The 27,522-nt window shown below is 36.8% G+C and overlaps 1 protein-coding gene across 4 annotated transcripts in view; it reads right to left on the bottom strand.

Annotated features, from left to right (window-relative positions):
* The window catches only part of CPLANE1 (ciliogenesis and planar polarity effector complex subunit 1), a 125,867-nt gene that overhangs the window by 89,293 nt on the left and 9,052 nt on the right, over positions 1-27,522 (bottom strand). For all 4 annotated transcript variants that reach the window (XM_072605790.1, XM_072605792.1, XM_072605791.1 and 1 more), the window contains exons 8-24: positions 23,711-23,814; positions 21,965-22,147; positions 19,884-20,130; positions 19,564-19,722; positions 18,622-19,379; positions 18,026-18,231; positions 17,116-17,196; positions 14,850-15,014; positions 11,994-12,167; positions 10,372-10,600; positions 9,522-9,661; positions 6,482-6,699; positions 4,364-4,528; positions 2,672-2,810; positions 574-683; positions 256-414; positions 48-156 (exon numbers count right to left, since the gene is read on the bottom strand). In XM_072605790.1, the coding sequence (XP_072461891.1) occupies positions 48-156; positions 256-414; positions 574-683; positions 2,672-2,810; positions 4,364-4,528; positions 6,482-6,699; positions 9,522-9,661; positions 10,372-10,600; positions 11,994-12,167; positions 14,850-15,014; positions 17,116-17,196; positions 18,026-18,231; positions 18,622-19,379; positions 19,564-19,722; positions 19,884-20,130; positions 21,965-22,147; positions 23,711-23,814 (3,346 nt within the window). The remainder of the gene's footprint in view (positions 1-47; positions 157-255; positions 415-573; positions 684-2,671; positions 2,811-4,363; positions 4,529-6,481; positions 6,700-9,521; positions 9,662-10,371; positions 10,601-11,993; positions 12,168-14,849; positions 15,015-17,115; positions 17,197-18,025; positions 18,232-18,621; positions 19,380-19,563; positions 19,723-19,883; positions 20,131-21,964; positions 22,148-23,710; positions 23,815-27,522) is intronic.

Raw genomic sequence — 27,522 nt, 5'->3', positions numbered from 1 at the left:
CAGGAATTTATACATTTAATATCAAAAAAATCAAGAAATCACATTACCTTTCACAGCACAATGTCTGAGTCTCTGATGAAGAGAATTATATTTCTCTCTTAAAGGTACTCTTATATCTTCAGGATTGGGAAATGCTCTCACCAAAATTTCTGCTACCTACGCAAAAATAAACTTATTTTAGTTCTATGAGCAAACAAGTCACATCAAAGCCAAAGTCCTGCAAAGGCCCAGCCCTCCATGAGCTAAGAGTTTTACCTTTCGGGTGGGTGGGAGCTCTCCAACAAGACTCAGAATTATATCCTGCACAAGTTCTTCAATGTTCATAAACCTAGAGAAAGGTAACATTCTACATGCCCATTCCAGTGCACTGAGACAGTGCTCTACCATACAAGCATCAAACTCCAACGCCATATCCTAGAGAGGAATTAATAAAGAAGGGAATAATTCTGGAAATATTTTTCTCCATTCTGTAAAATCATTTTAAAATGAGATTAAGACCATGTAGACTAATTTCACAAAATAATCTGATGAATTCAATGATCACTACTATTATTTTACTATAAATATGAATACCTTTTTCTTTTCCACATTTTCTCTTGCTATCTGATATTGTCTACAGCTGTATGACAATTTTTCCCGGACATGAAGCATCCAACACAGAGCACAGAGTTCTCTGAAACAACCTGAACCAAAAATATTAGTCAATATATGCTCATGTCTTTGTGTTTTAAAGAGATGTTCAGGATGTTCCAAAAGTCTTAGTGCAGTTTAAGCTACTAAAGCTTTAAAGTGTGCTGTGACTTTTGAGGCACCCTGTAAAAATATACACATTATGGAAATACCTTTTAGATCACCAGATAAGCTCTGGTGAGCTCACCAGATAAGGAATTCCCAGTACCAATGCAGATCAACATTCTGCGGGGAATCGCAAGATGCCTCTGCACAGGGTCATACAGACATATGTCAGAGGCCAGCCTCAAACCTCCTTCTTCCCGACACTGAGCTCTCTGTTCACTACATCATGCTGCCACTTTTTGTTGTTCTTACCGTTGAGTCATCTCAGTCATGTCTGACTCTTTGTGACCCCTTTAGGGTTTTTCTTGGCAGAGATACTGGAGTGGTTTGCCATTTCCTTCTCCAGATCATTTTATAGATGAGGAACTGAGGCAAACGGGGTAAGTGACTTACCCAGGGTCACACAGTCAGTAAGTGTCTGAAGCCAGATTTGAAACTCAGGAAGATGAGTCCTCCTGATCTCACACCCAGTGCTCCACCCACTGCACCATCTGTTAGATGGCCCTTGCCTCTTGGGTATATGTTTCATAAATATACTTTCTAAAAAATACAGTACTCTGTATAGCCTCTATACACTCAAAAGTTTAAAAAAGACTTATTGCCCACCTCCACCTAAAACAGCCTCATTTTCAAATGGGTAACCTTTTCTACTTGCGCTGTATGTGTGTTTCCTTCGGGATTGGGGCAGGGAGTAAAAGGATGGCATGTTGGAAAAGTTTTCAAAACTGTTTCTAAAGAAATAATAAATTCTTCTACCATATCTATTACACTTAAAAATATCTACCTGGCGATGAGGAATTTTAAAATTTGGGAGGTGGAACATACCTTAGACTTCCCCTAGCCTATGTCTCCCAAAGATGAGCCATCTGCAGTTCAGGCTGTGCCTAATGCCTCACAGCTCCGCAGTGGCAAAGCTAAGCACTTTCCAGGAGCAGTAAGGGGTCCAGGTCAGTATGAAGGATGGCAGAGAGCTTAGACCAAGAGTGTCAAACTCAGGTAGAAACAGGGGTCACTAGACAATTCATAAGGATTGTTGCAGGCTGCATACTGACTTAGTTTTATCATATTTTACTGCATTTTTATTTATTTTTGTTAAATATTTCTTAATTATGTTTTAACCTGGTTTGGGTTACACTCACGAGTTTGGTGGGCCCCATTTTTGACACCTCTAGCCATCACCTCATTCCCATTCTTGTTTTCCTGAAATATTCAAGCAGCTGAAGGAATGAGGGGAAAGCAAGAAGGGGAAAAAAACCTTCAGTCTCTAATCTGAAGAGTTCTGGAATCTAAGGAAGCTGTATTTCAAAACCACTTTGTGCCATCTTTCACCCTTACCTATGAGTGCTTCCTCTAGGAACAGACTATAAAAAGTATAAAAGACAATGAAAAGCAATCTGATCATTTTTTTAAAGTACAAAATTAATGGTTAGAACCAGTTTCCTCATTTACAAAATGAAAGGGTTGGGCCTTTCCAACTGAAAATTCTATATATTCATTCAAGTGTCACCTAAAGCATAAATCACGTTATTCAAACCACAGTCGCAACCACTATTGAATGATGTAAGACTTAACCTGTAGAAATATGTACATACCCCAAAATATGTATACCCTCATAAGTACTGAAATTGCAAATTTAAAGTTCTAACATAAAAATAGTAACCGAATTTTAAAATATTTTTGAGTAGCGGCAACATAAATTCATGTTATAAAATATGAAATGTAAAAACACATGTACAAGTATTTTGACATACAAAAGGTGCTCTATTCTATTATTTTTAAGAGGTTTTCTTTTAATCTGGGAACGTTCCTTATCACATGCAGTTCCTCTTTGTGCCCAGATCAAACTATAAATCATGAGGTTCATATTGCTACAAACCTATTGTTTTCCAAGAAACTTCATCAAGCTTTTGGTCTTTAGGGGCTCCAGGTCGATAGAATGCCACACCAACCTTACAATAATGAAGCAAAGACTCTGGGAAAGGATTCAATAAAGGGAGGAAGCCTTTCATTCGAATCTGAAAAGAGAAAAATGACAAAAATATTAATTTCATAGGACTTTAAAAATCCCCAGTACATTAGATTTCACAAGAACCACTGTGGGCCTAGACAAATATGGGAGGAACAGGAATAACAAGGTAACTGGACAGGAGGGGGATGGGGTAAAAGCTGACTGGTTAAGGTCCATGTCAATGGGGCTCAAGGCTAATCTGATATAATACCCCTTTTACCCAGTTTCAGGATTAGGGGTTTCTTCATAACAGGAGGTGAGGGGCTAGACTATTTCTCTGAATAGGCTGTATAACAGGATACCACAGGATGTCCTACTTTGGGTTACTTGCATTGTAATAGACACATCGGAAACTACAGTTACACAGAAGTGAACAAAACGGAGTAATTCTCAAAACAGAGTACTTCTGGATCCACACAAACACTTGATTTAATCAAAAAGAAAGGAAAATGAGACTATAATAAAATTTTGGCATAACCATACAGTTAAAATCTTTCTAGAATCAATTATACTTTTAAAAGTGACCTTATCATTTTAATCATTCTGAAGTTCACATATATCTTTAAAGAGAAAAAAACAAGTAAATTGTTTTACTTAATTTCTCCTACTTTTTTCACCATCTCTAAAACAAGGAAAACATTTATTTATCCTCTGTTTTCTCTAAAGGAAAACTGAGAAGGCTAAAACTTGTCTCAATGAAGTCAACATCATTTTCTATTTACCATCTGTAAGGACAGTTTATCAGGGGGCAGCCGAATGTGTGTGATTCAAGCCCTGTTTCTGACACCCCAAGCCATACGCCCCTGGGCAAGGACGATGACATCTCAGGAAACTGGCCAATACACTAAAACTACCAGAACATGCCTCCAGATGACAAATGAAAGCACAGATCTGAGGCCTAATCACCAGGTCTGGTTATTTTTTAATAGCCCTAGACAGATCACGTAATTGTTCTGTCCATGTTAGTAGTCCAAGACCTAAAAACTTTCACATGACCTTGTGGTTGGTCATATAAAATTTCTGAGAAAAATAAACAAAGTCCATCCCTGTCCTGTTCTGCAACATGGGCAAAAAGGTCCAAAATGTTTCTGTTACTTATTCTAACCCATTTAGTACTGCTTTGTACATGTGTGAAATTGGGGCAGGAAAAGCAGACTGACCATCAATCATCTCACCCAGGAACAAAAGAAAGGGATATTTCGGGTTTCTCTTTCTCTAAGGAAACTACTGTTTCTAGCATGGCCTCACATTAAATTGCACATGTACTAGAAGCCTGTCCACATATAGTGTTTTGTGCTAAAAGTGCTGGGGACACCAATAAAAATGACAGTCTCCCTGTCCTCAGGGAGCTTCAGAACTAGCCTCCATATGGCAAGCAAGCAGCAAGCACCACAAGTGACTATTTCACAAGGCCAGAAGTCCAACAGAAAAGACTGACCCTACACACGAGATGCTCCACTTCAGTGTAAAAATGACAGAGATGGTCATAAAGGAGGGAAGCAGATGATTATCCAGAATGGTAACGACCAACAGCAGGGCCAAGGGTGAGGGGGGCGTTACCTTTTGCATCACTTTTCTTGCCCACCTCAGTTTTAAGATGTACCACTGAGCTGCCGGACAGGAGCAGCAAGCTGCCCGGAACAGCAGGAGGATTCTCTGAAGGATGCCAGACACCTTCTGGCGATAATCCTTCTCAGCTTTCAATAGGAGGTCATCACCATGGTCCTGAGAAAAGCAAGGTAAAAAGAGGAATCATGTCATGTTTGTAAATGAAGAGAAGGGAACAAAGATCTTTATTACATGCTGGGCACTGTACTTAAAAAATATTTAAAAAATTAGGGAATCAATCAAATAAGTAATTTTAAAAGTTAAAGCAAAAAAGAAAGAAAGAATGATATTTAACGGTCCTCAAACTGAAAAGTTTCTAAAGAATTACAAGGAAGGAAATTAAAAAAAATATTATAAAATTAGATTAATTTTTTTTTTAAATAGAGAAGAGAAAAAAAGGCCAAGAAAGAAACAGACAAGCAGACAGTTTTGAAAGCTGTTCATTCCAGACGGTATGTTTTAAAGGAAAAATAAGTTAAACACAAAATTCTCAGAGAAGAGGGAACAAAAAAGGGTTAAAATGATGAAAAAGTTCTACTGGGCATTATTTTTAAACGATCAACTTAATACAAGAAAAAAACAGCCTTTCAAAATAGGCAGAGCAATAACAATAACAGAATGGAAGCATTCATTGTATACCTCTGTACCCAATATTGGAAGTATTTTTTGGAACTTCTGAAATTCAATTCTGATTTGTTTTGTGACAACAAACAGAGAGCTATACTATTTAATCACTTAATAGGAATGCTGTGTGAAATTACCCATTCTCATTTGTAAATGGCTTAAAAAATTTTATGTATCTCAGAAGACAGTTTTTATTATGGTTTTATTTTCAAAAACCTTACAGGAAGCAAAACCAGGTACCTCATATCTATGACTAGGGGCAAATTTTAAACAACTAGAGACAGAGGCAATTACAAATGGCAAAATAGTTTCAATTATATGAAACTGAAAAGATTTTGCATGAACAAAACTAATATAACTAGGATAAAAAGAAAAAAATTTTATCAAATATCTCTAATAAAGATCAAATATACGCAAATCTGTAATTAACAGAAATACATAAGGCCAAACATCATTCGCCAATGGATAAGTGGTCAAATGATATGAACAGTTCTCAAAACGACTACAAAACTATGAATAATCACATATGAATGACTACTCCAAACCACGAATAACAAAAGAAATGCATATCAAATAAGCCCCGAGGTTCATCTCATATTCAATAAATTTGCCAAGATAGCACAAGAGAAGAGGACTCAAGGCTACAAGAGCTGTGAAAAGACAGGCATACTAACGCCCTATTGTCAGAGCTGTGAACTGGGACAACCATTTTGGAAAGCACCCTGCAAACCAAGTGGCTAAATTACATACACCCTTTGATTCTGAGATTCTGCCATAGGATATACCCCAAGGAAGTCAACAGCAACAAGCAAGGGCTCGTAAATAACAAAATATTTATAGTAGTACTTTTTTTTGGTAGAGAAAAATCTGAAACAAAGTAGTTGTCCATCAACTGGGAAAGAGCTGTAGTATATGAACCTAACAAAATATTATTGTGTTGAAAAATACAATGAATATGACGAACGGAAAAGTAAGGGAAAATTTTTATGAACTGATGCACAGTGAAATAAGCAGAAACGGGAAAATAATATCCATCATGACCACAACAATATAAATGCAAAGGACAACAATAAAATAATGGAAACATAATACTGCAAAATTACAATGACCAAGTTTGGCCCCAAAGAGATATGAGAAGGCACCTCCCCCTATATTTTTGAAGGGCTGAGGTAGGGGTATGGAACACTGCAGATAATTCTTTTAATGTTATTTTTTTCTGAACAGTTTTTTGCCTTCTTTTTTATTTTTTGTCATATGAGATGGCTTTCTGAGAGGAAGGAAGAAGGGATACAATGGAAAGCAAAGAAGATCAAAAAAATTAAAAATAATTTATTTTAAAATGCTTTTTTTATTTAAAAAAATTTTATTTTAAAAATGCAATAAAATTAAAAATGGACAGGATAATTGATTTTCAAAGTACTTTAAATTTTAATCCATCACACCTACCTCACTAAGAACAGCTGGCTGAGGACAATATAATGGAGGAGAGGGAAGATACCAGCCCATAGGTACTAAGCCCCATAACCTCTTGCTGAAGTCTTTGGCTGAGTCTATCAGAAGCTGAAATGTCTCTGAGAGGATATCAGCATCAGCCATAACTGCTGCTTTCAACACTTCCTGAATGGAATTAAAAAGTAGGTCGACATCTTCTTCTTCAATGGGATCTGAAAATGGGAAGACAAATATTAACAAGAGCATTTTAGAACCATTAATTTGTAGAAACTGATAAATTTCAAAACTAACACCTAACTTTTTAAAAACTAACTCCCAAGTGTAAATATACTTACATACAATCACTTAAAATTATTTATTAAGGGTCTGCTATACACCAGACACTCAGCTAAACAATAGGGATACAAGAAATGCCAAAAAAAAAAAAAAGAAAGAAAGAAAGAAAGAAAAAATGTAGTCCGTGCCCTCCAGGAGCTCACATTTAAATGGGAGAGGCAGCATTCATGCAACATAAACATAGTAGAAGCGGAGGGTAAGCAGAGAAAGACAACAGCAGCAAGGGAGACCAGGATTTGAGATGAGTCTGAAAGGACCAGGAAGCCAAAAAGCTGCAGGTGAGGAAGAAAGCAGCCCAGGCCCTGCAGAGCAAGCACAAGCATTGTCAGGTGATAAGAGGGGCGTGTGAGTATCGCTGATAGTAGAGTATAGCAGAGTCCATGGAGACTGGAAAGGTAGGAAGGAGCCTCGTGGTAAAAAGCTTTCAATGTCAGAGGATTTTATATTCGTCCTGGAGGATCAGTGGGAGCCCTTGGAATTCAAGGAAAGGCTGACATTCTTCTGCTTTAGAAAAATCACTTTGGCAAGTGAATGGAAGATGGACAAAATACTGACAGACAGGCCAGGGAGACGAACCAAAAAGCTACTGCGATAGTACAGGCATGTAACAATGAGGGTCTACATCTGGACAGCTGACTGTGTGAACTGAGAGGAAAGTTATGCAAAAGATGTAGAGAAGGTAGACAACAGACTGGATATATGGAGTTGATGTGAATGCAGAATCAAGGAAGACACCAAGATGGAGGCCTGAGTGACTGGGAAAATGATGGTACCCTGGACAGTAAAAAAGAAGTTGGGAAGAGGGGAGGTATGAGGAAAAGAAAACGAATTCTGCTTTGGCCATGTTCAGTTTGAGATGCCAATGGGACATCTAATCAGAGATGTCCAAAAGGCAGTGGATGATAGACACTTTTTGTTGTTGTTTAGTCATTTTGGTCATGTCCAATTCTTTATGATCCCTTTCTGGGGGTTTTCTTGGCAAAGATCCTGGAGTGGTTTGCCATTTCCTTCTCCAGTTCATTTTATAGGTAAGGAAACTGAGGCAAATAGGGTTAAGTGACTTGCCCAAGGTTACACAGCTAGTAAGTGTCTGAGGCCAGATTTGAACTTGGATCTTCCTAACTCCATACCCAGCACTCTATCTACTATGCCACCCAGCTGCTCCAAGGAGAGATAAGGGGCTACATAGGCTACATGTATATGTATGTATGCGTGTGTGTGTGTAAAAATCTAGGGATCATGTGAACAGATCACTAAACCTATAGGAACTGATGAGATCACCAAGTAAAATCCAAAGGGCCCTCCCCCTCATCAGGTATTTAGATATTTTCCTTTGTCTTGGAATATTTATTGATATATATGTGGCCTCTTTCAGATAATCTGAAGGCCATATTCCCTTAGGCCCCAAGTTAGTTTTCCAGTCTTCATTTCTTTAGCTGGGTACTGCTGTAGCTGTGAGCCCTTCCAAGATGCAGTCCCAGACAGAGCAAGCATCTCTGCCTTTTGGTCTTTCTTAGCTGGAGGCAGAGGGGAATGGGAGGGGACTGGCAGGCATGGGAGAGGCAAAGTTCTTGGTTGAGAAAGGTGAGAATAGGTATGGTTTAAGGAGGGATGAAAAGGTCTGGAAAAGTTGCTGTGGTGACAGTGAATTGAACAGGGAGGAGCAAAAGAATCACTGTGCCAGAGTTAGGTTCCAGTTAAGATTATGCAAAATCAATTTGTCATGAACCCAAACTGAACAGTGGCATATTTTTCCCATTGTTTAGAAGCACGTGACAAAGAGCAAAGGCAGCAGTTACAAGAGCAATACAAGGATGAGGCTTGGCAGAGCAAGATTCCAATAAAGGCCCAAGCAGTTTACTACGATGGCAGGTATTAGAGGGGAGCCGGTACAGGAGTTACGGCCTGGAAAAGAACTGCAGGAGAGAGGCTACAGGCTACGGGCAAGACGGAACAAGCTTAGGGGCTGTGAGGCACAACAGATTATAATCAAATGAAGGAATTTCTGAGTTCATGAACATGAAAGTGGAATATAATATAATAGCAAGAGCTATTTCTGCAGCTGAAGGGAGATGGAGTCATAGAAAAAGGGCAAGTCAAGGTGTCTGAAGGTGTGACAAGAGCTAGCGTGAGGGACAGGAGCAGGGGAGAAGAGAAAGACTGTGAGCCAGGAGATGAGTTCCCTAAGAAGGAGGGAAAGAGTCCTGGAGGCTAGTAGGTAACGGCTACTAGAATCCTGACTGGACAATAAACAGGGATTGAATGACCCCTAAAGGAGCAAGGTTACTGAATGACAGTGGTAAAGACAGATTCTGGAAGGGGTACTGGGAAGCAAAGTGTATATGCCTTGCATTAAATTGTTTACATTAGATTGCTCTCTATGAAGGATTATTAGAAAAATATAAATAAGAAATGCACTAAGTAGAAGTATAAAGGGATTGTAATACACATACATAAGAAGAGGACCCACAAAAATATCACAGATCCATCAGTGTCTCGAAGCATGTTTTGAGTATTAATGAGTTTGGAAGCGCTCAGGGGCTAAAACTGCAAGTACTGTCTACTCTTTTCACATAACAAACTTAAGGTGCGGTTCAATCCATGGATACTTAAGACTTTTAGAAATAGCGTGAAAGAATTTACATTTATATGTACATATACATATGTTATATGTAACACCAAATGACAGGCACCATACCTGTAAACTGTTTGTATTTAGGACCCAACTCATCAGCCACTTTCAAAGATGCTGGTTGACCTAAAAAGCATTGTAGTTTTTCCTGAAAAATCTGTGTTGGAGTCATGTTTAATGGTAGAGTGAAGTCCTTTTTCTTATACCTCAAATCATTTGGGAAAGGAAAGCAAAGTTAAAAGTCAATCCTATTACAAAGAAGTGAAAATTCCAAGATTTATTATACGACTTTAATGTGTAAAAAGATAATTGTATATAATAAAACAACAGATATTACAAATATAACACATCACTACTTAATAAGCTCCTTGCCTAAAACTATACTTTAAGAAGTAGATAGTGGAAATATTATTTTTCTTGATTTATAAATGAGGAAAATGAGTCATAAAAAAGTTAATAAATATATTTATGGTTTCATGGCTAACAGTATAAAAACTGGGGCTAAGGGCCCAGTTCTTAGAATTCACTGTCTGGTGCACTTCCCATAAAATTACACTGGCCTCATGTTCAGAGATCAAATAAATATATACGGGCAAAATTCATTATTCAGAATCTTAGAAACAACAGAACACAAACCACTTTAACTGACTACAAAGGCTACAAAGTAGTCTTTGTAAAGAGAAAAAAAATAGAACATAATGGATTTCTTTCAATTTCCACACAAAATGTAGAGGTGTTTTTAATCTTTGAAAATATTAAGTACCTCTTTGAAGGTATTAATTTTAAATAAATACATTTGGGAAGTGACAAAGTTCCTATATAAAATGCAAATAACAGTAATAACAAAAATTAAAGTCTCAAATTTATGACATCAGTGTGGTAACTGTGAGCTTAAACATACTTGAAAAGTACAAACCTTGATAAATCGCTGTTACCTTCATAGCATAATGTGAAGGCTAAGCCAATTGAAACAGCCGTCTTCCAGTCACCAAGTCTGTGAGCAAGCCACACCGCCTCTGGAACCAGACCAGTGATAAACAGCAATTCAAGGGCGTACTCCACTGTCCACAGACAAGAGAGGTTCTGATCTCTAATCACACTTGCCACCTTAGAGTGCTGCAGAGGAACGATTCGAACAGACTGTTCTGCGAACGAATAAAGAAAAGGAGGAGATAACAAAATTTTTAAGCATATTTATAAAACAACATGGGATTTTCAGCATACCAGCATGGTTCCATGCTTTGCATGGTCTGTGATGACTTCCCGGACTGGCTGGTGCATTCAATCTGCTGCAATAAAGTCCCAAACTGTAAAACTGTTTAGGGTTTGGGGTTATTTGGGGGAGGAGGAAAGTGTTTGAGGTTTTGGGGTTTTTTTTAAGAATGAACTCCTTTAGTGTTCTTGGACATCTTAGGTTGGCTTTTTAAAATAAAACCACAGAAATCCAAAGAACCCAAATGGACTTACAAAATAATATTGAACACATTCTAAAAGTTCCTTTTCACTCCCTATGTAAATGATGTGGATAAAAATGTGAACACCCGGATCTGACTCAGATCAAGACTCATTTCCACAACAATTTAAATCAATCAAATATAAAACTGTCTCCATAGGGTCCTGTGGATTTGAAGAGAAAACTGTCTCCATACAGCCCGGTGGGTTTGAAGTTAGTGCCCTAAAGGCTTATTCAAGACATCCTCCTTGGAGCTGTTATCCTAAAGAGGCATAACAGGAATTGAGAATCAAGTGCAGGTTCTGATCAAAGAATTGGCATCACTTCTTTTTCTCAGTTTCTTTTTTCTTTCCCACATTCAATTCTGATCCTTACCTATTTTTCAAGGTGGAGAGAAGACAGGGAGCGGAGACTTGAGGGCAGCAAAAACAAATGCAAATAACCAAAACTAGACTTTTCTTCAGTCCCCTCTCAGACCTCCAAACAACATGATATGTCAGGCTCACTGATGACATTATATCAAAGGCTCCACAGACAGTCTGACACAACAGCCCGGGGCCAAACTTTGCTGTAATACTTCTGAATGTATACCTATATATGGAGGGCAGTTCTGTTCTAAATAGTCACAGAAACCACAGAATCCCAAAAGTGGAAATGGAGCCAGATATAATTTCTGTATGAAGGATCTCATGAAAACTCAGTGGTTGAGGGGGTGAGGGGCAGAAGGAAAAGGTTGTTATATTCATTCCTAAACAATTATTTCAAAAGGCATCAACAAAACTTTCCTTTAAAAAAAAGGAATATCTGTACAATATCTGTGACAAATAAAGCTCGTCCAGGTTCCACTAAAACCATCCAGTTACAGGAATCCTTATGAATATCAATTACCAAAAAGGGATGACACAATATCTCCAGTCAGTGAAAGTAAGAGACTGATCTTATTGGCATCTTCATATTACAAAAGTCAACTCAATCCAAACTAAAGAACAACCAAAAGGAAGCCTAATCTAAAGTGTTATATTTAGAACAACAAAGCATGGTTTAAGCCGAGGCATAGCTCAGTGTTATTTTTTCAATAAAAATACCTGATTCTACGTGAAGAGGAGGAAGGACACCCACACTGTGAGGTGGGAGCACATAAAGCGGCTGGTTGGTGAAATAGGCAGCCATGAATCGAGCCATGCACTGGACAACCACAACCGCAGCCTCGGGATGAACATTTCCAATTATTCCAAAGTCACAATGAAAACTTTCTGAAACTAGAAAGCAACAAAACCATAAGCAGTGTGAGGGGACTCCGAAGGAACCAGCAGAAAAGTGTTAAACATCAGTCTGATAACAAGACTTCACAAAAAGAACCCAAAAAGACATAATTGGCAATTATGTAATGGTGTCTACCCTTAAAGATGTTCGTGTTTAACAATTAATTCAAAAAATCAGAATAATTTTAAAACACAAGGAGTCTGATTAACATAATTCTAATGATGCAAGAATTATAATTTTAACTTTTTTTAGAAACCATTGAAAAAAGCACTTTAAAAACTCCAGAATATTATTTACTGACATTAATAAACATTAATAAAATGAAAATTAGTACTAAGTAACTACACTAAAATTCAGGTTTTAAAAACATATAAGATGTATTATCACACAGCTAAAATATACATTTCAATCTCATTTCCCAAGAAAATGGTCATTGTACATTATTGTATGTAACAGCATGTACTGTATACTAAGTGGAAGTTATAATCTTCCTGACATTTCTAATTGTTCAATTTTGTCATATCAAGTTGGAGGAAGTGGGAAGAAACCATTAGTCTCTTCAGATGTGAAGAGGAAAGAACTTACGTGCCCAAATAAGAACGTATCCCATATAAAATATATTACAGTTTCATCTCACTTATCCTGGGGCTAACATTCAATTGACTCCAGTCCTCTCAAGCCATCATCCTTTAAACTCTGTTCTCTTTCACAGCTTTTTCTCCTTGGAAAAGTTGTCTCATTACCTCTGCTTATATGTTTTCCCCTTTCATTCACTTCTCAACTTTTTGTAATCAAGCTTCTGACCTCCTCACTCAAATGAAATCGCCCTCTCCCAAGTGAACAACCCTCTCTTCACTGCCCAATCCAGAGGCCTTCTCTTAGTTCTCATTCTTTTCATGTTTCTGTAGCATTTGACCCTACTGCTCTCTCTGATTTTTCGTTGATTGCTATCTCTTGGTTTTCCTACCTTTACAGAATCATCATCCATTTCCTGCCCCCTAATTCTACCTTTGGCCACTATCCAGGGCTTTCTCCTAAGTCCTGTTCTCTTCTTTAAATTCTTTCTCAGTGACCTCATCAGCTGCCATTGGTAACAATTAACTCTAGACACATGATTCTCCAATCTACAGATACTGCCCTGGCCTCTCTCCTAAGCTTCAGTCTGGCATCACCAACTACCTACGGGGCATTTGGAACTCAATGTCCCGTAGGCATTCTGCAAGCATACAAAGGCTCCCTTTTCCCTTTAAGATAAGTACCAAGAAATTATGTTATTTTAGTATTCTTGACTTGGACCCAAACCTTATCTATTAATTATAAAATTCAAAGGAAACAAAGTCCTGTCCTCAAGTACTTGACTTTCTGCTTGTCAAGATCGTATTAATCCAATCCTTAAAACCAGTTCGTACCAAATGGGCAGATTCTGAGTTTTTCTTCAACAGCATCTCAAATTGAAATCCAAAACCAAAAAAGACACCAATGATAAAGAGCACAAGGCATTTCCCTGGTCCTTATTAATTCTAGGATCAAATATAAACTCTTCTTTTTGACATTTGAAGCCCTTCAAAACCTGGCTACAATCTTCCTTTACATCTTAGTGCAGTTTTATGCTATTAAAGCTTTAAACTGAACTAAGACCTTTGATTTATCCTGTATAACACTTCCCTTCACCCTCAATACGATCCAGTAAAACTGGCCTTTTTACTGTCCCTCACCCACAACACTTCGTATCTCCAGTTTGTTTTTGTTTTTTTTGTACTGGCTGTTCCCCATACCCAGAATGCACTCCTCCTCATCAATGATTTTTAGAACCCTCATTTTCTTCAAAGTTCAGGTGAAGTACCACCTTATACATGAAGCTTTTCCTTATTCCCTTCCCCCACCAGCTACAGTGCCTTTTCTCTTAAAAATCAGCTTGTATTTACTATCATGAATTTTGTTTATACTTATAAAAATTTTGAATATGTACAAGTTGCTTTGCCTCATACAGTACCTGGCATATCGTCTACTATGTATAATAACTGAATTAATAAATGAATAAATGCTTGCTAATCAGTCAGACTTTTAATAACTTCAGCCATTCAGAAGATAATCCAGTAGTTTTTAAAAGATCTTTTGAGTACTGAACAATAACAAAAATATTCCATGACACAAAGATTATATGTTAAATTAATGTAGAAATTCATGAGTCTATATCAATGTCCTTTCCTTTAACTATTAACAATGTTTCATTATCAACAGCTTCTATATCAAATTGAAGTTATTAAAAACATATGCCATATGTTCCCATCTTTGTCCATTTTCCTGGTTCTGCAAGTACGCCCATCACATTAACAAAGTTATTATGCATTTATATTTTTCTACTTCCTAAGTGCTTTAGTACTTAAATCTAACCTAAAGAACAAAGCATTAGGTTACTTGGTTGCTAAAACTAAAGAAAACTGCTGATGACCTCAATGGGCCACTTTAATAAATGAAGAGCGACAGAAAAAAAAATGTCACAGAAGATATTTGGAATATTAATAAGTATTCCTTTTGGAAAGAATTTAACCAATATTATACAGCCATGAAGATTTTCACCTTGAAGAACGGAAATCAAATTTTCAATAGCAAACTTAGTCTATATTCATATGCTCTGGACACTAGCAAAATTAGATATAGTCACATTAAAAACATACCTGGAATATATTCCTCTTCTTTGAAAGACATTGGAGACTGTCTCAGTATTTCTCTTATCAAATGATCACACATTCCTTGAGCATCATTTAAATTATAACAGTAGAGATGACAATATAACTGGGCAAGATAATAGCGTATCTGAAGAAAGCACGTCCTCTTTCCTCCTTGACCAAATGATAAAATGTTAAGCTTTCATTAAAAACAAAAAAATTAATAATATTTAAATCTCCTTTAAGTTCTGAATACACTCCAATCTATACCTCCAAGACTATTTTTCATTACTCCCCTTCAGTTTACATTTCAGCGAAACCAGCCTCCATGCTGCTCCCCATTCCCTGCTTTTCACCTCTCTGCCATTCCCCCGTACCTATGTCCTTCCTCCTCACCTTCACCTCTCAGAACACCTGGCTTCCTTCAAAGCTCAGTTCATGGGCCGTTTCTGATGGTACATTAGCTGTTAGTGCTCACTCCCTCCTCCTGAAATTGTGTATATACTTACTGGATGACATATTATACATAAGCCCCTTGAAATCATAGTACGGTTTTCATTTTGTCTTTGTGTCAACTAGCATAGTGCTTTGCACATAGCAGACCTTTAATGTCTGATGGACTGAACTAGTTGGATGGCAATTATCCACATTTCAACAGATTCTGCTTTATTTCACATAACGTCAGGATGACTAAAGTTCACCTATCGTTCACCTATCTAAAGGTCTAATGAAGAGATTGACACATTAGCATTTAGCATAGACTAATGATGTATGTTTGTCCTTTGGTGATGAAGAAGACCATGCCATCAGAGAAATGGTGACATGACTTGCACTTGACTCTGTTTTGAGTGAGGGAGGGCTCTCCTTCAGAGCCATCTGGATCCAGTGACCAGATATTCATCAGGATGACTGATGATTCAGGTTTCAAACTTATACAGTGTGGAACAGAAAGAAAACAATGTAACCTCCTGAGAACGGCCCACCATGAAGTATTCTCAGGTAAAATGCTTTCTAAGTGGTCAGAAATTACAAGATCCTTCAGGGCAGGAAACGTCTTTCACCCCTTTTTGTATCCCCACCGCTTATCATAATGCCTGACCCATAGTAGGTGCTTAAAAAGTTTACTGATTGAATGATTGCTATTTAAAAGCTGGGAAAGCTCTTCTAAAATGGAATGGTTTTCCAAAAAACTCATGATGAAAAATGCTATCCATGTCCAGAGAAAAGATTTCATGGTTTTTCCCTTTTGTTCTGTTTCTACTTTCACAACATGACTAATATTTAATATGATTGCACATGTATAACCTATATCAGATTGCTTGTCATCTTGGGAAGAGATAGGGAGGGAGAAAAATTTGGAGCTCAAAATCTTATTAAAAATGAATTTTTAAAACTATCTTTACATGTAATTGGAAAAAATAAAATAACATTTCAAAAAAATAAAAATAAAACAGAGTACTTGCAGCCAGCAACAGATTGCCCTATTGCCTCAGTTTGTCAGTATCTATCACTAACACTTAGAAATCATAAAGTCCTCAAAAACCAATCCCCTAGAAATTCTACTGAATTATTTTTTATAGAAATCTGTTTAGCAAAAGTAGTTTAATCCGACTTTTAGCACGGATGAATGTCTTCAAGCTAGGTTAACCGACAGAAGTTTCACATCTTCCCAAAGTAGAGAACACTTAAGGAAGACAAAAAAGGCTCATTCCTTATTTCTACATTTTTCTCCAGTCAAAAAAAATTATAATCCCAACTTTTCTCCTTTTGAACATGCAACTGGAGTCACTGACACATTCTGCACTAACTTAAAAGATACAAGAACTTTGCTTATACACATAAGACAAATTTTAAAATATGCCTTGTAGACAACTAGTATGTATCAATTTTCTATTACATCTGGGTATTAAAAAATGCTTTCAGCACTGTGAAATCTGGAATTATTTTCAATGAATTAACAGGATCAGTAAATCAAACAACATATTTCGTCACCTCTAAGTTCGCATATATTATTTTTTCTTTTCTAAATCAAATTTTACGATCAGCATTTTCTCCCTCCCATGTTCTTCCTCCCACCAACTGAGAAAATAAGAACAAAACCTCTATTACAAAAATGGATATTGAAGCAAAACAAATTTCTGCACAGATAATGTCTCCTAAAATATGTCTTACTTAATACTCTATGTTTTCTCCATCAGGAGATGGATACAATCCTAAATTCTCTAGAATTGTAGTTGGTCATCAGATAACTATTCTGAGAGAACAGTATCATTACCTATTGCTTTGGTTTCTTGTAGTGCTTTCTTCCACAGTTGAACAGATTCTTCATATGATCCCAAAAGAAAGTATTTCTCACCTCAAAAAAAATAAAAGCAATTATCATTAATACTGTTAAAAAACCGTTCTGATAGGAAAACAGTTACACAAAAATATCACTAGTGACACTATAAATTTCTTTCCATTAAGACTTTCAGACAGTCAATATTTATAAGTACCACGTAACTATTTATAGCCTTTGACCCAGTACCCAGTAAGCCTACACTGGGCAAGAGATGCCAAAGAAAAATAATCACTAAAAAGAAAAAAAAATTTTGTCCAAAGATGTTCTTGGTAATACCATTTATACGAGCAAAAAAACTGGCAATAATTCAAAAACTCCATAAAGGGGGGAAAGCTTATCTAATTTTACTATATTCATAAAATGGGACATTATATACATATGTGTATATGTATATTATATATAATATAACCTGAAAAATAATCATCTTGATAATGTTAAATGTTTCTCTCTAGGTTTTAGTTTTTCTATTCATAAAATGAGAAAGCTATAATAGAAGAGGTTTAAACTTAAAAGTCTCTTTCAGCTTTAAAGCCCAGCCAAATCTACGCTAGAGATGATGTTAAATGAAAAAGACAGAACACCAAATCGCATCTGCACCCTGATTTAACTACGTTTGATACATGCAGTTATTCTAATAAAGACAGACGGAGGATCCCATCTCATTTGCATGATGCTGTTTTTAATACATGTTGTTTATTCATAATGGAACATGTAAAAAAATACGCCTTTCTATTTCATTGGCTTGAGAGTAGACATGACAGATCCTTATGAGCGCTTCCAAAAGGACACAAAGACCAGTAACATTTTTAACCATGTGGACGGAGATTCCTTTTGGGACACTGACCAATTATGGACTTAAGTTTCAAAGCTTGGTTCAAGCGACATCCTGCCGTCTGCAGAACAGCCTGTATGTGGCACAACAAGGATCTGACGACGGATTCTTCATTTGCTATCCTAATTAACTGTGTATCACCCTTAGGGTCCATCCTACTTAGATGACCTTGATACCACAGAGTTTGTTTGTACAACCACTGCCAAAGGATGGATAACCTGCATAGAAAGAATATCATATAAAAAACAAATTATAAATGAATATATAGATTATTTCTGACATACCTAACAGGCAATTATCATTTGTTTGTCTCAATTTAAATTCTAAAAACTACGTATTTTATTATGAACAGCTCTTTTCACAAATATTTTCTGGCATACTCAAAAGTTGGTAATATTTTTCTAAATTATGTAATTCTAAAATCTGAACTGTTAATATTTTCCAAGTCTCTGATTAAAAATATTTGTTCAGTTGTTAAAAATCTAAGAAATTCTTATGAAGATTTCTTTTGTTCCACAAGTACTATAACATTTTTAATAACATGAAGCCTATTTAGACCTCTAGTAATAAACCTCTAGTAACATTGTAATGTAAGTATATGATCATACCTGTGGCCTGGCTTTTGAACAAGATTTATGGCCTGAGGAGGTATCTTTAGAAAAGAATTCCATGACCATGATTTCTGAATACAGTTGTAAGAAAGTTGTTGAAAAATAGGTACCACCAATGATTCATGATTTGCCGTCCTATTCCCATCAGCTGATGTTGAAATAAGATGATGCTGAAGAGTATATATGCCATTTAGACTGTCAGAGACCATCTTAAGCAAGTTGAAACAACCTAGAAGAGTATCTGAGAAGAACTGATCTTGCTGCTGAATGACCATCAGCTTCAGCGTCTGTGATGTCAGCTTTAGCAAATGGCCCACGTCCTGCCTGTATCTCAGGTCCCAGTACTGAACGGATAAACACTGATGAAAAAGTTGAAAGACACAGTCCAGCCATGTATTATGCCTTATGTTCTTACTTAAAAAAAGATTCTGTTTAGGAGAAGGACATTTTACAAACTGAAGGATGTAGAGAAAATGAGTAATACAGATTACAGTGTAATTTAACATTAATTTTTTGTGTTCCACATTCTTTGAAATTCCAATGTTCCAGGCTGCAAGGAGATTTTTCTGGATACAATGTAGTTCTGTTAGGGTTTCATCTCTTTCCTTAGTATCATCCTTTGCACGGATAGTGTCAAACATGGATGCAAATTCTAGTCTTCCTTCTTCAAACAAAGAATCACTTTTCTGATTCCAAAAAGGGAAAAAATGGTTGGGAAATTGTTTACTATTATTACTTTCTTCTATTTCGTGATCCTGAAATGAGAAAAGAGATCTGAACATCAAATACCTCTCAGAGTAGTGATGCTACAGACATGATCGGGGCCCCAATTCTCTTTCCCTTTTACAAGCAAGAAACCAAGGCTATATTTCTTGATGTAGTCCTGAAATCAATACATGCTATTATTGCTCAGAGGAAATAAAATGTGAGATCAAATACCTGCAAATCTTCCATTCTCTCAGTCAGTTCCCCTATTTCTTCCTCTGTCTGCAAGAATGTGGGGATGGCAGAGACAACGGAACTCTGGTTTCCCTGATGCTTTAACAGACTAGATCGGAGAGAATCCAATGATCGCAATCTCAGGTTTTTTCCTTTAGACTATAAAAGGGAACAGTACAAGGCTTTACAAACTCATACTTTCATCACTTTTTCCATACCAGAAACACATTAGTGTACAAAAACAAACTGCATTATTTATCATTTTAATTTTTGTAATAATGCAATGCAAATATGTTTTACATTTTCTATAAAAATCATACCTGAGATATCAGGCCTTCATGTATTTTCTCAAGCTTTTGGGTTGATTCAAGCAGAAATGATTTCATAAGTACAGATGGGGTGAGATTATCAAAAAATCGAAGCACTGTAACCATATATCCATCAGAGACAATCAGGTACGGTAATCTTGAGTGCGTTTTTACAGAAAATCTCTGTCTCATCAGGTCATTATCAGAGGCTGACAGATCAGGGGAATAACTCGAATCTTGAGGTACAAATTGCTGTGGTCTAGTAAACAAACCCCAAAATTTAAAAAAAAGGATTAGAAGGGGAAATTTGCAGGGAAATAATAGAATGTTTCCATTTTATATTGTTTTCCAAGAAAAAAGCCAAAAAAAAGGCAGAAATAAAAAGTGACAGTATAAAAAGATCAAAGAGCAAGAATGAAATACAAAGATAAAATTCCTTTTTTACTCTTAGGAAAAAGGCAACAATGTATTTTGAGTTCAACAGTAAATGTAAATGTTTATGATTATTTTATGTTTTCAGCAAACTATGGATTTTTATCAGTTCTTTGATTCTTTTTTTTTTTTGTCTCCTAGCAATATATTTAAGAGAAATCTAGTTAGATTTTTAAGGTCCTAGTTTACACCTCTTATTTTTATATATCTCAGGAAACCTAATACAATGCCTTGTACATAGTAGGTATTCAAGAAATGTTCATTAAATTTGATGAAGGGGAGTTTGGGACATTTGCATTCTGTTGATGAAGTGTAAAAAAATAAGAAATCAGTAGTAAGGTAAGGTATGTGAAAACAGTGGTGGAAAAATTCTTTTATGTGCTTCCAAGTGAAACTTAGCATTTCCATAATTTAATAAAAATAAGTATTCTTTGAAATTAAATGGTTGTCAAATTAATTTTTAAAGCACCTGAAATGTACAATCTTCTTAAGAAAATAACTTGTGGCAAAAAGTAAAGGACCGTTCAGTGGAAAGGTTAATAGATAGTGAGAGAATTCCTAGATCCCACCCACCAAAAGTCTCTCTAACTACTGCCCCTCTCGTATTCTTAACAGCCGTTCTTCTGAGTTCTAGGTTTGGAGGTGGAAGAAAGAGAAGAACAGAGAAGGAAGGTACTATCCATGACATGCATTTCATTGAATTCTCCACTCTAGAAATTTAATATGACAGAGACCAACGGCATCAACTTAATAAAAGTAGACAACAGGTCTTTGCAAACATTCAGAAAATTCCATAAATGACCATATTAATAGCTACATTCATACAGAAAGTCACAGTAAGTATAGCAGCTATTAAATATCCTTTTCAATATGTGCTCACCTGATAAGGTGGCTACATGGGTAAAAAATCCTTTATATTTTGTTTTAGAAACTATCCCAACATAAATATTTTAAGTGACAATAAAAATCACTGGTTCTCTTATAAATTGTAAATCATTTGTGACATACTATAGAAGTAAAAAAATAATTTCAGGGCAGTACAGAAATACCTCCCAAAACTTGCTCTATGCCTAATAAGTATCATTCTCTAATAAATGAACTCAAAGTTATAAATCTAAAACCATGGCTAGATCAGCCAGTTGTTTTATTGGGTCACTTTAAATTCTACATTAAAATTAACAAGAGGTGACATTCATATTAGAAATAACTATATGTTTCATGTATTTCTACTTCGAAAGTTTAGGATAATGTGATTAATCAACAAGGGTTTCTCACTATTTAAAAAAACTAAAACTTCTGGAACAAATGCAAAAATTCATGTGCCCAATTAATTTTGAATTATAAGTTTTTAAAGAGTTAATCTTTTATCACAAGAAATGTGACTATTCATTTTATATTTTTCTGACTCTATTAAGACATGTAAATAATATACTTACATGGCCACAATGTCAATTTTTCACCAGGGTAAAGCCATAATAAGAAATAGGAGAGAACTATAAATAAGAAACAGATATTGAAATGACAGACTCAAAAGAAAGACAATGTGAAAGATGAATTTATATAAAAAAATCTATACAAGTAACACTCAGGAAGGAAGATACCATCACAGGTTAAAAGACCTAAAAATTACGTCTTACTTATATGTTCATATGCTATCTCACCTATATGTTATTAGTGGATGAAGAGGAATAAATTCTGCTGGTCCAAATTCTATAGAGCAACCAAACGTGACCAAAGTTAGCAATTCACCCAAACAGCTTAACAGAACCAAGGAGCCACGTTTTAATACGCAGGCCAGAAAAAGGCTATCATGAGTCCAACTGATATCACCCACCCAGTAGGACCTAGGGAAAGAAAAGGATAACACATTCACAAAACTCTTCATCAATAAAGTGTAGTTTGCATTTTCAAAAATCCAAGGTTTTCCCAAATCATGTCCTCTGAGTTCCAAAGACACAAATTGAATGGAGATGGAAAGATGAACATATAGAGTTAGCTGTAACTAAAACATCAATTCTATGTATTTTATTTGTTGGGGAGTATTTTTTTCATATTCTCAAAAAATCTTTCTTCTACACATTCCACCAAACACATTCATTTGGATAACAAGATCTGCTTTCAAAATGCAAATGCCCACTAGAAGTTTAAGTCTATTGGGCACTCATACATAATTGTAAATTGCTTTAGTCAGATTAGTAGCCTCCAACTATAAAGTAGGGATCACTAATCATTCTAAAAGCATATTCAGTAGGTCTCCAAAACAGTTAACACTGCCATGATATCCCCTAAATGAATATTCCCTCCCCTGTGGGAAAATCTCACAACTACTTAGCACCCCCTCTTCCTCAGATTCATTATGGATACCACTCTCAACTGCTAACATCCCCAAAGGAATGATCTCCCCCTCCAAAGGCTAGGGACTCCTAAATCATACAATACTTAACTGAGAACACTAACATTCAGAGAATGGAAATTTTGATTGTGGAAGAAAGAAAAAGAGTTATCTTAAAAGAGAGCAAATTTGGGTGAAGGGAATGAGGTCGTATAGGCAAAGCTCCATCTGAGGTACCTAAGGGATGGCAAGGGATGGTAATGGGGGAGGGAAGACAGTCGAGAGAGAAAGAGAAAGAGAGAGAGAGAGAGAGAGAGAAGGAAGATAAACTTTGTCTTCTTTGCAATTTTGCTTAAAAGCAAGGTGGGGAAGAGGGGGGAGGGGAGTGGAATAAGCATTTACTATGTGTCTGGCACTGGGCTAATCACTTTATAAATAAATAAATATTCTCTTCTTTAATCTCACAATACTGCTAATATTTTCACCATTTTACAGTTACAGAAACTGAAGCAGACAGAGGTTGTCAGTCCCTGAGACCAGACTGGAACTCAGGTCTTCCTGACTCCAGGTCCAACATCTACCATCTGTGCAACTACCTCTAAAGTCCTGATGTGCCACTGAAAATCTTTCCCTGTGCTTCTTTTGGCAGAAATGCCAATTTGCTAGTTTTACATTAACATATAAGCAAGGATGAAAAATTATAATCCCAGCCACTGCTAGTCTCCCTATTAGTCCTGTTCTACTTCTCCACTTTATCCAAGTTTTCTCAACATACCTCAACCTCTCCTTTCTCCTAAGAAGGAAAAAGAAAAAAAGAAGAAAAAATAAAGAGATGGGAAAAGAAAGAGAAAATTTTATATACAATTCCCCTCTCTAATACCTCCCTCTTCTGCTTCTGATAATGATCGATTCATAGACTTTACTATCCAAAACTTCTAGAATCTATCACCCACAAACAACAATGGATAGAAAGCAGATTCCTGACATCTGTAAAATTCCAAGACTTCCAAAAATTGTTCTGTAATAACTTCCTTAAAAGTAAAATTATTTTGGCATTCTTTAAAAGAGATCTTACCTAATGAGTCTGGACGGAACCACAGGATTCTTATTGCTACAACCTTTAAGACTACCGCAGAGAGTAACAAAATTCAATATGTTTATAAATAGAATTTGTGTGGCCTAGAAAACAAACAAAAAAATACAAAAAACCAAACTGAGAATTATTTTGTAACCTGCAAGAATCTTTACTAATGAATTTTGATTTTAGATGAAAATAATAAAAATAATACATTAAAATACTAGACTCAATTCCACCAATCCTATACATACATACTAAGTCCTATTGGACTTAAGAAACTTCCAGTCATATAATGAATAGAAAGGAGTACAGAAACTGGAGGATTGCTAGAGCAGGGGATGGTGAAGCAAACTTTTAGCACATGGTAAGGTTTTACCAGTTCATAAAAGTGATCATAGCTTCTGATCTTGAAATCTCAAGACCAGAAATAATAATACCAATTATATATTTTATAGAATTAAATGAAATGATAATGAAATTTACGTGGGGAAAAAGTGGGAAAATTAGATAAAAAAATGTCTGAAGGAAACTTACCATCACTGACTTAAAAAGATAAAAGAACTTCCATTAAAACTATCTGCTACTAGGTTAAAAAAAAAAGTCTAGCGTCCCCCCTTATCGTACTTGTCATACTAACCAAAAGCTATTGATAACTCAAGAAATTATGTCAGAGAAACTGGATAACAATGTAGAGAAAAATAAAATTAGATCCACACTCCTACCACACCAAATTCCAGCTAGATAAATGAAGGTTTGGGTTTTTTTAATAAAAACTCTAGAAGAAAACAGAATGGCATAATTCCAAATGTGGAAAATGTTTCTTATCACTCAAATAACCAAGAGGAATAATTACGGATGATGTTGACGAAATAACTTTCTTCAGACTGTTCCCTGAAGAACCGGACAATAAAAACAAGAAAAGCGAGAAGCTGTGGGAAGTTTTCCTCAGCACTCACATCATAAAAACCTGCTCTGAGTCTAACAAGGCCTAACACCCAGTCACCAATCAAATGAAGAAACAAAAACTTGCAAACATATTCAAACTCATGTGTGTTCAGTCTTTTTTCAGTCACGTATGACTCTGCATAACTGCACTGGGGGTTTCCTTGGCAGAGGACTGGCGTGGTTTTGCCACTTCTTTCTCCAGTTCATTTCAAAGATGAGGAGACTGAGGCAAACAGGGTTAAATGACCCGCCCAGGGTCACTCAGCTAGCAAGTATCTGAGACCACATTTGAATTCAGGAAAATGAGTCTTCCTGACAGCAATCCCAGCATTCTACCCCCTGCACCACCTAAGGGTCTCATAGATAAGTTTTAAAATGCAAATTTAAAGAACAACTAGGGCATACCTATCCAATTGGTAAAAAAAAAAAAAATAAGTAAGAATGCTTAATCTCTATGCAGATGGCACTGAGAGAAAACACAAACTCGCACACTTCCACTGACAATGCAGATTGGCATGTAGTAGAAGAACAAGTTCTTCTGGGACAGAAGACATCAGGGTCAGCAACTCTATCAAGAAGGAGGTTTTTGGAGACGCCAGAAACAGTGACTCCATCAGAGGGCTACATGAGAAGCGCAGCACCAGGGGGCAAGGCACTGAAGCACAAGGAGGCAACAAGGAAGTAGAGGTAAAAACAGAACACACTTCTTAAAAGTTTAGCAATGAAGGAGAACAAAGAGCATGAAGCATTAAGATTAGAGAATGCTAGGGTCAAGAGAAATCTATTTTTAGGTATGGGGAATTTGAGCATGTTAGTACACCAACGAGTGTCAGTAAAGGGGAAGAGAAATGGAATGAGTAAAGAAACGAGGTTCTGGGGGAGTCAGGAACAGGTGAGATTAAGAGACAAATGAAAGAGTTAAACCTGTCAGCCAGAAAGCATTTACCAAATTTCCACCAGGTGTGCTGAGTGTACCCACGGGTACTGTGTAAATGCTGCATTCAAAGAGAGGCCAAAAACACTCCCTGCACTCAAGGATCTCAGTTTAATGGGGGAGACAGCGTGCAAACAACTCTGTCCAAATAAGCTACACAGGACAAACTGGGGAACAGCCACAGGCAGAAGGCATTAAGATTCAGTAAGGAGACCCCAGAAAGGCTTCCTGCAGAAGTGGGCCTTCAGATGATACTGGAGAGAAGCCAAGGATGAACCAGGGGGAAGACATAAGGAGGGGGAGACTCCCAGGCACAGGGGACAGCCAGGGGAAATGTTCAGTTGGGAGATGGAGTATCTTGCTTGAATAACAACAAGGAGTCTAGTGGCACTGGATAACAGGTTATGTGCAGGGGAGAATGATAGGCAGGTAAGGAAAGGTAGGAAGGGACCAAGTTATAAAAGGCTTTAGAAGGCTGACCGAATCTGACCGAATCAAATCTGTGTTTGATTCTGAAGGTAATAGGGGACCCCTGAAGTCTACTGAAAAGAGAGGTGGCAGGGTCAAATCTAAGCTTCAGGGCTGTCATTTTGACAGCCAAGTGCAGCATGGCAGGCAGATCCACCAGCAGGCTATCTCGATAGTCCATAGGTGAAGTGATCAGGGAGGTGGCAGTGTCAGAAGTTAATGAGCCACCTGCTTTATGGAGCCTTTCCTAATCAGTCCAGTTGCTTGCTAGTGCCCTCCCTACCAAAATCACCTTCTAATAAATTTGTATATATTTTCCATGTGCCTACATTTATACATGTTGTTCTTCCCCCTAGAATGTAAGCACCACAAGGGTAGGAATTTTTGGCTACACAATGCCTGGCACATAAGGCACTTATTAAATGCTAGTTGAAGCTTAGTTCCAAAGAAGGTAGGTAAGCACATAACACCCCCCCACACCTTTGGGTAGAGGGGGGAGGTTTCCCTGGGTGCTGAGCATTGCATGTAATGTCAGGATTTTTTCAATATATCAATTAGTTCTGCTGAATTTTTTTCTATTATTTTTTTAACTTTGTTATTTAAGGGATGGTTGGTTCTCTGTAAGAGAGAGTAGGAAGAATAAGAGGGGAAATATAGGTGATGAAAAACAAAAGATATAATAAATAATTTAAATGTTGGTCGACTGATTGATTAGTGGGTCTTGAGAAGTTCTTTTGAGCTTCAACTAGATCTGGTTTTAGAATAGGGTTTTTATATTTTTTGTGGTGTCTCAAGCTATCTGGGGAAGCCTACAGCACCCTTCTTAGAATGTTTATAAATGCATAGAAGAAAGGAAAATGCAGAGAATTACAGAGGAAATCAATTGTAATGAAATAGATATCCAAAATTTTTTAAAATCCCCAAACTCTACATTAAGAAACTTTGTTTTAAAGTCACCTGGACGCCTGAGACTGACCACGACTTCAATCGCATACTTAGATACAACGTGAGATACAAAGGAAAGAGCACTGGCTGTCGAGTCAGAGGACTTGAATTCACATCCTGTCTCTGACACTATCTGAATGACCTTGGACAAGTTACTTCATCTCTTGGGTCTCAGTTTTCTCAGCTATTAGATAAAGCATATGGCCTCTGAAACTCCTTTCAGCTCTGAATCTGGTTCCATGACGTTAGTGCACTTTCTCAAGGATCCACTCTAGCCCAACCTCCAATTAAAGAATCCCTGGGTAGGCAAGAGAGTCCCAGAGTGCTGGTGATCTGCTTCTGAAAGGGGCTTCAGGGCTGCTTCAGACCTCAGGGCTATGGGATCTGAGCCCCTCTACTTACACACAAAAAATAGTAAGACTTGAAGGATCATTTCTGACTCTACATAACCTCATGGAGTTTTGTCCATGGGGTTTTCTTGATAAGGATACTAGAGTCATGTGCCTTTTCCTTCTTC

Source organism: Notamacropus eugenii, chromosome 4 (genome assembly GCF_028372415.1).
Source record: "Notamacropus eugenii isolate mMacEug1 chromosome 4, mMacEug1.pri_v2, whole genome shotgun sequence".
Classification (NCBI taxonomy): domain Eukaryota; kingdom Metazoa; phylum Chordata; class Mammalia; order Diprotodontia; family Macropodidae; genus Notamacropus; species Notamacropus eugenii.
The sequence above is the reverse complement of the archived record's forward strand: the minus strand, read 5'-3'. Positions and strand labels throughout refer to the sequence as shown.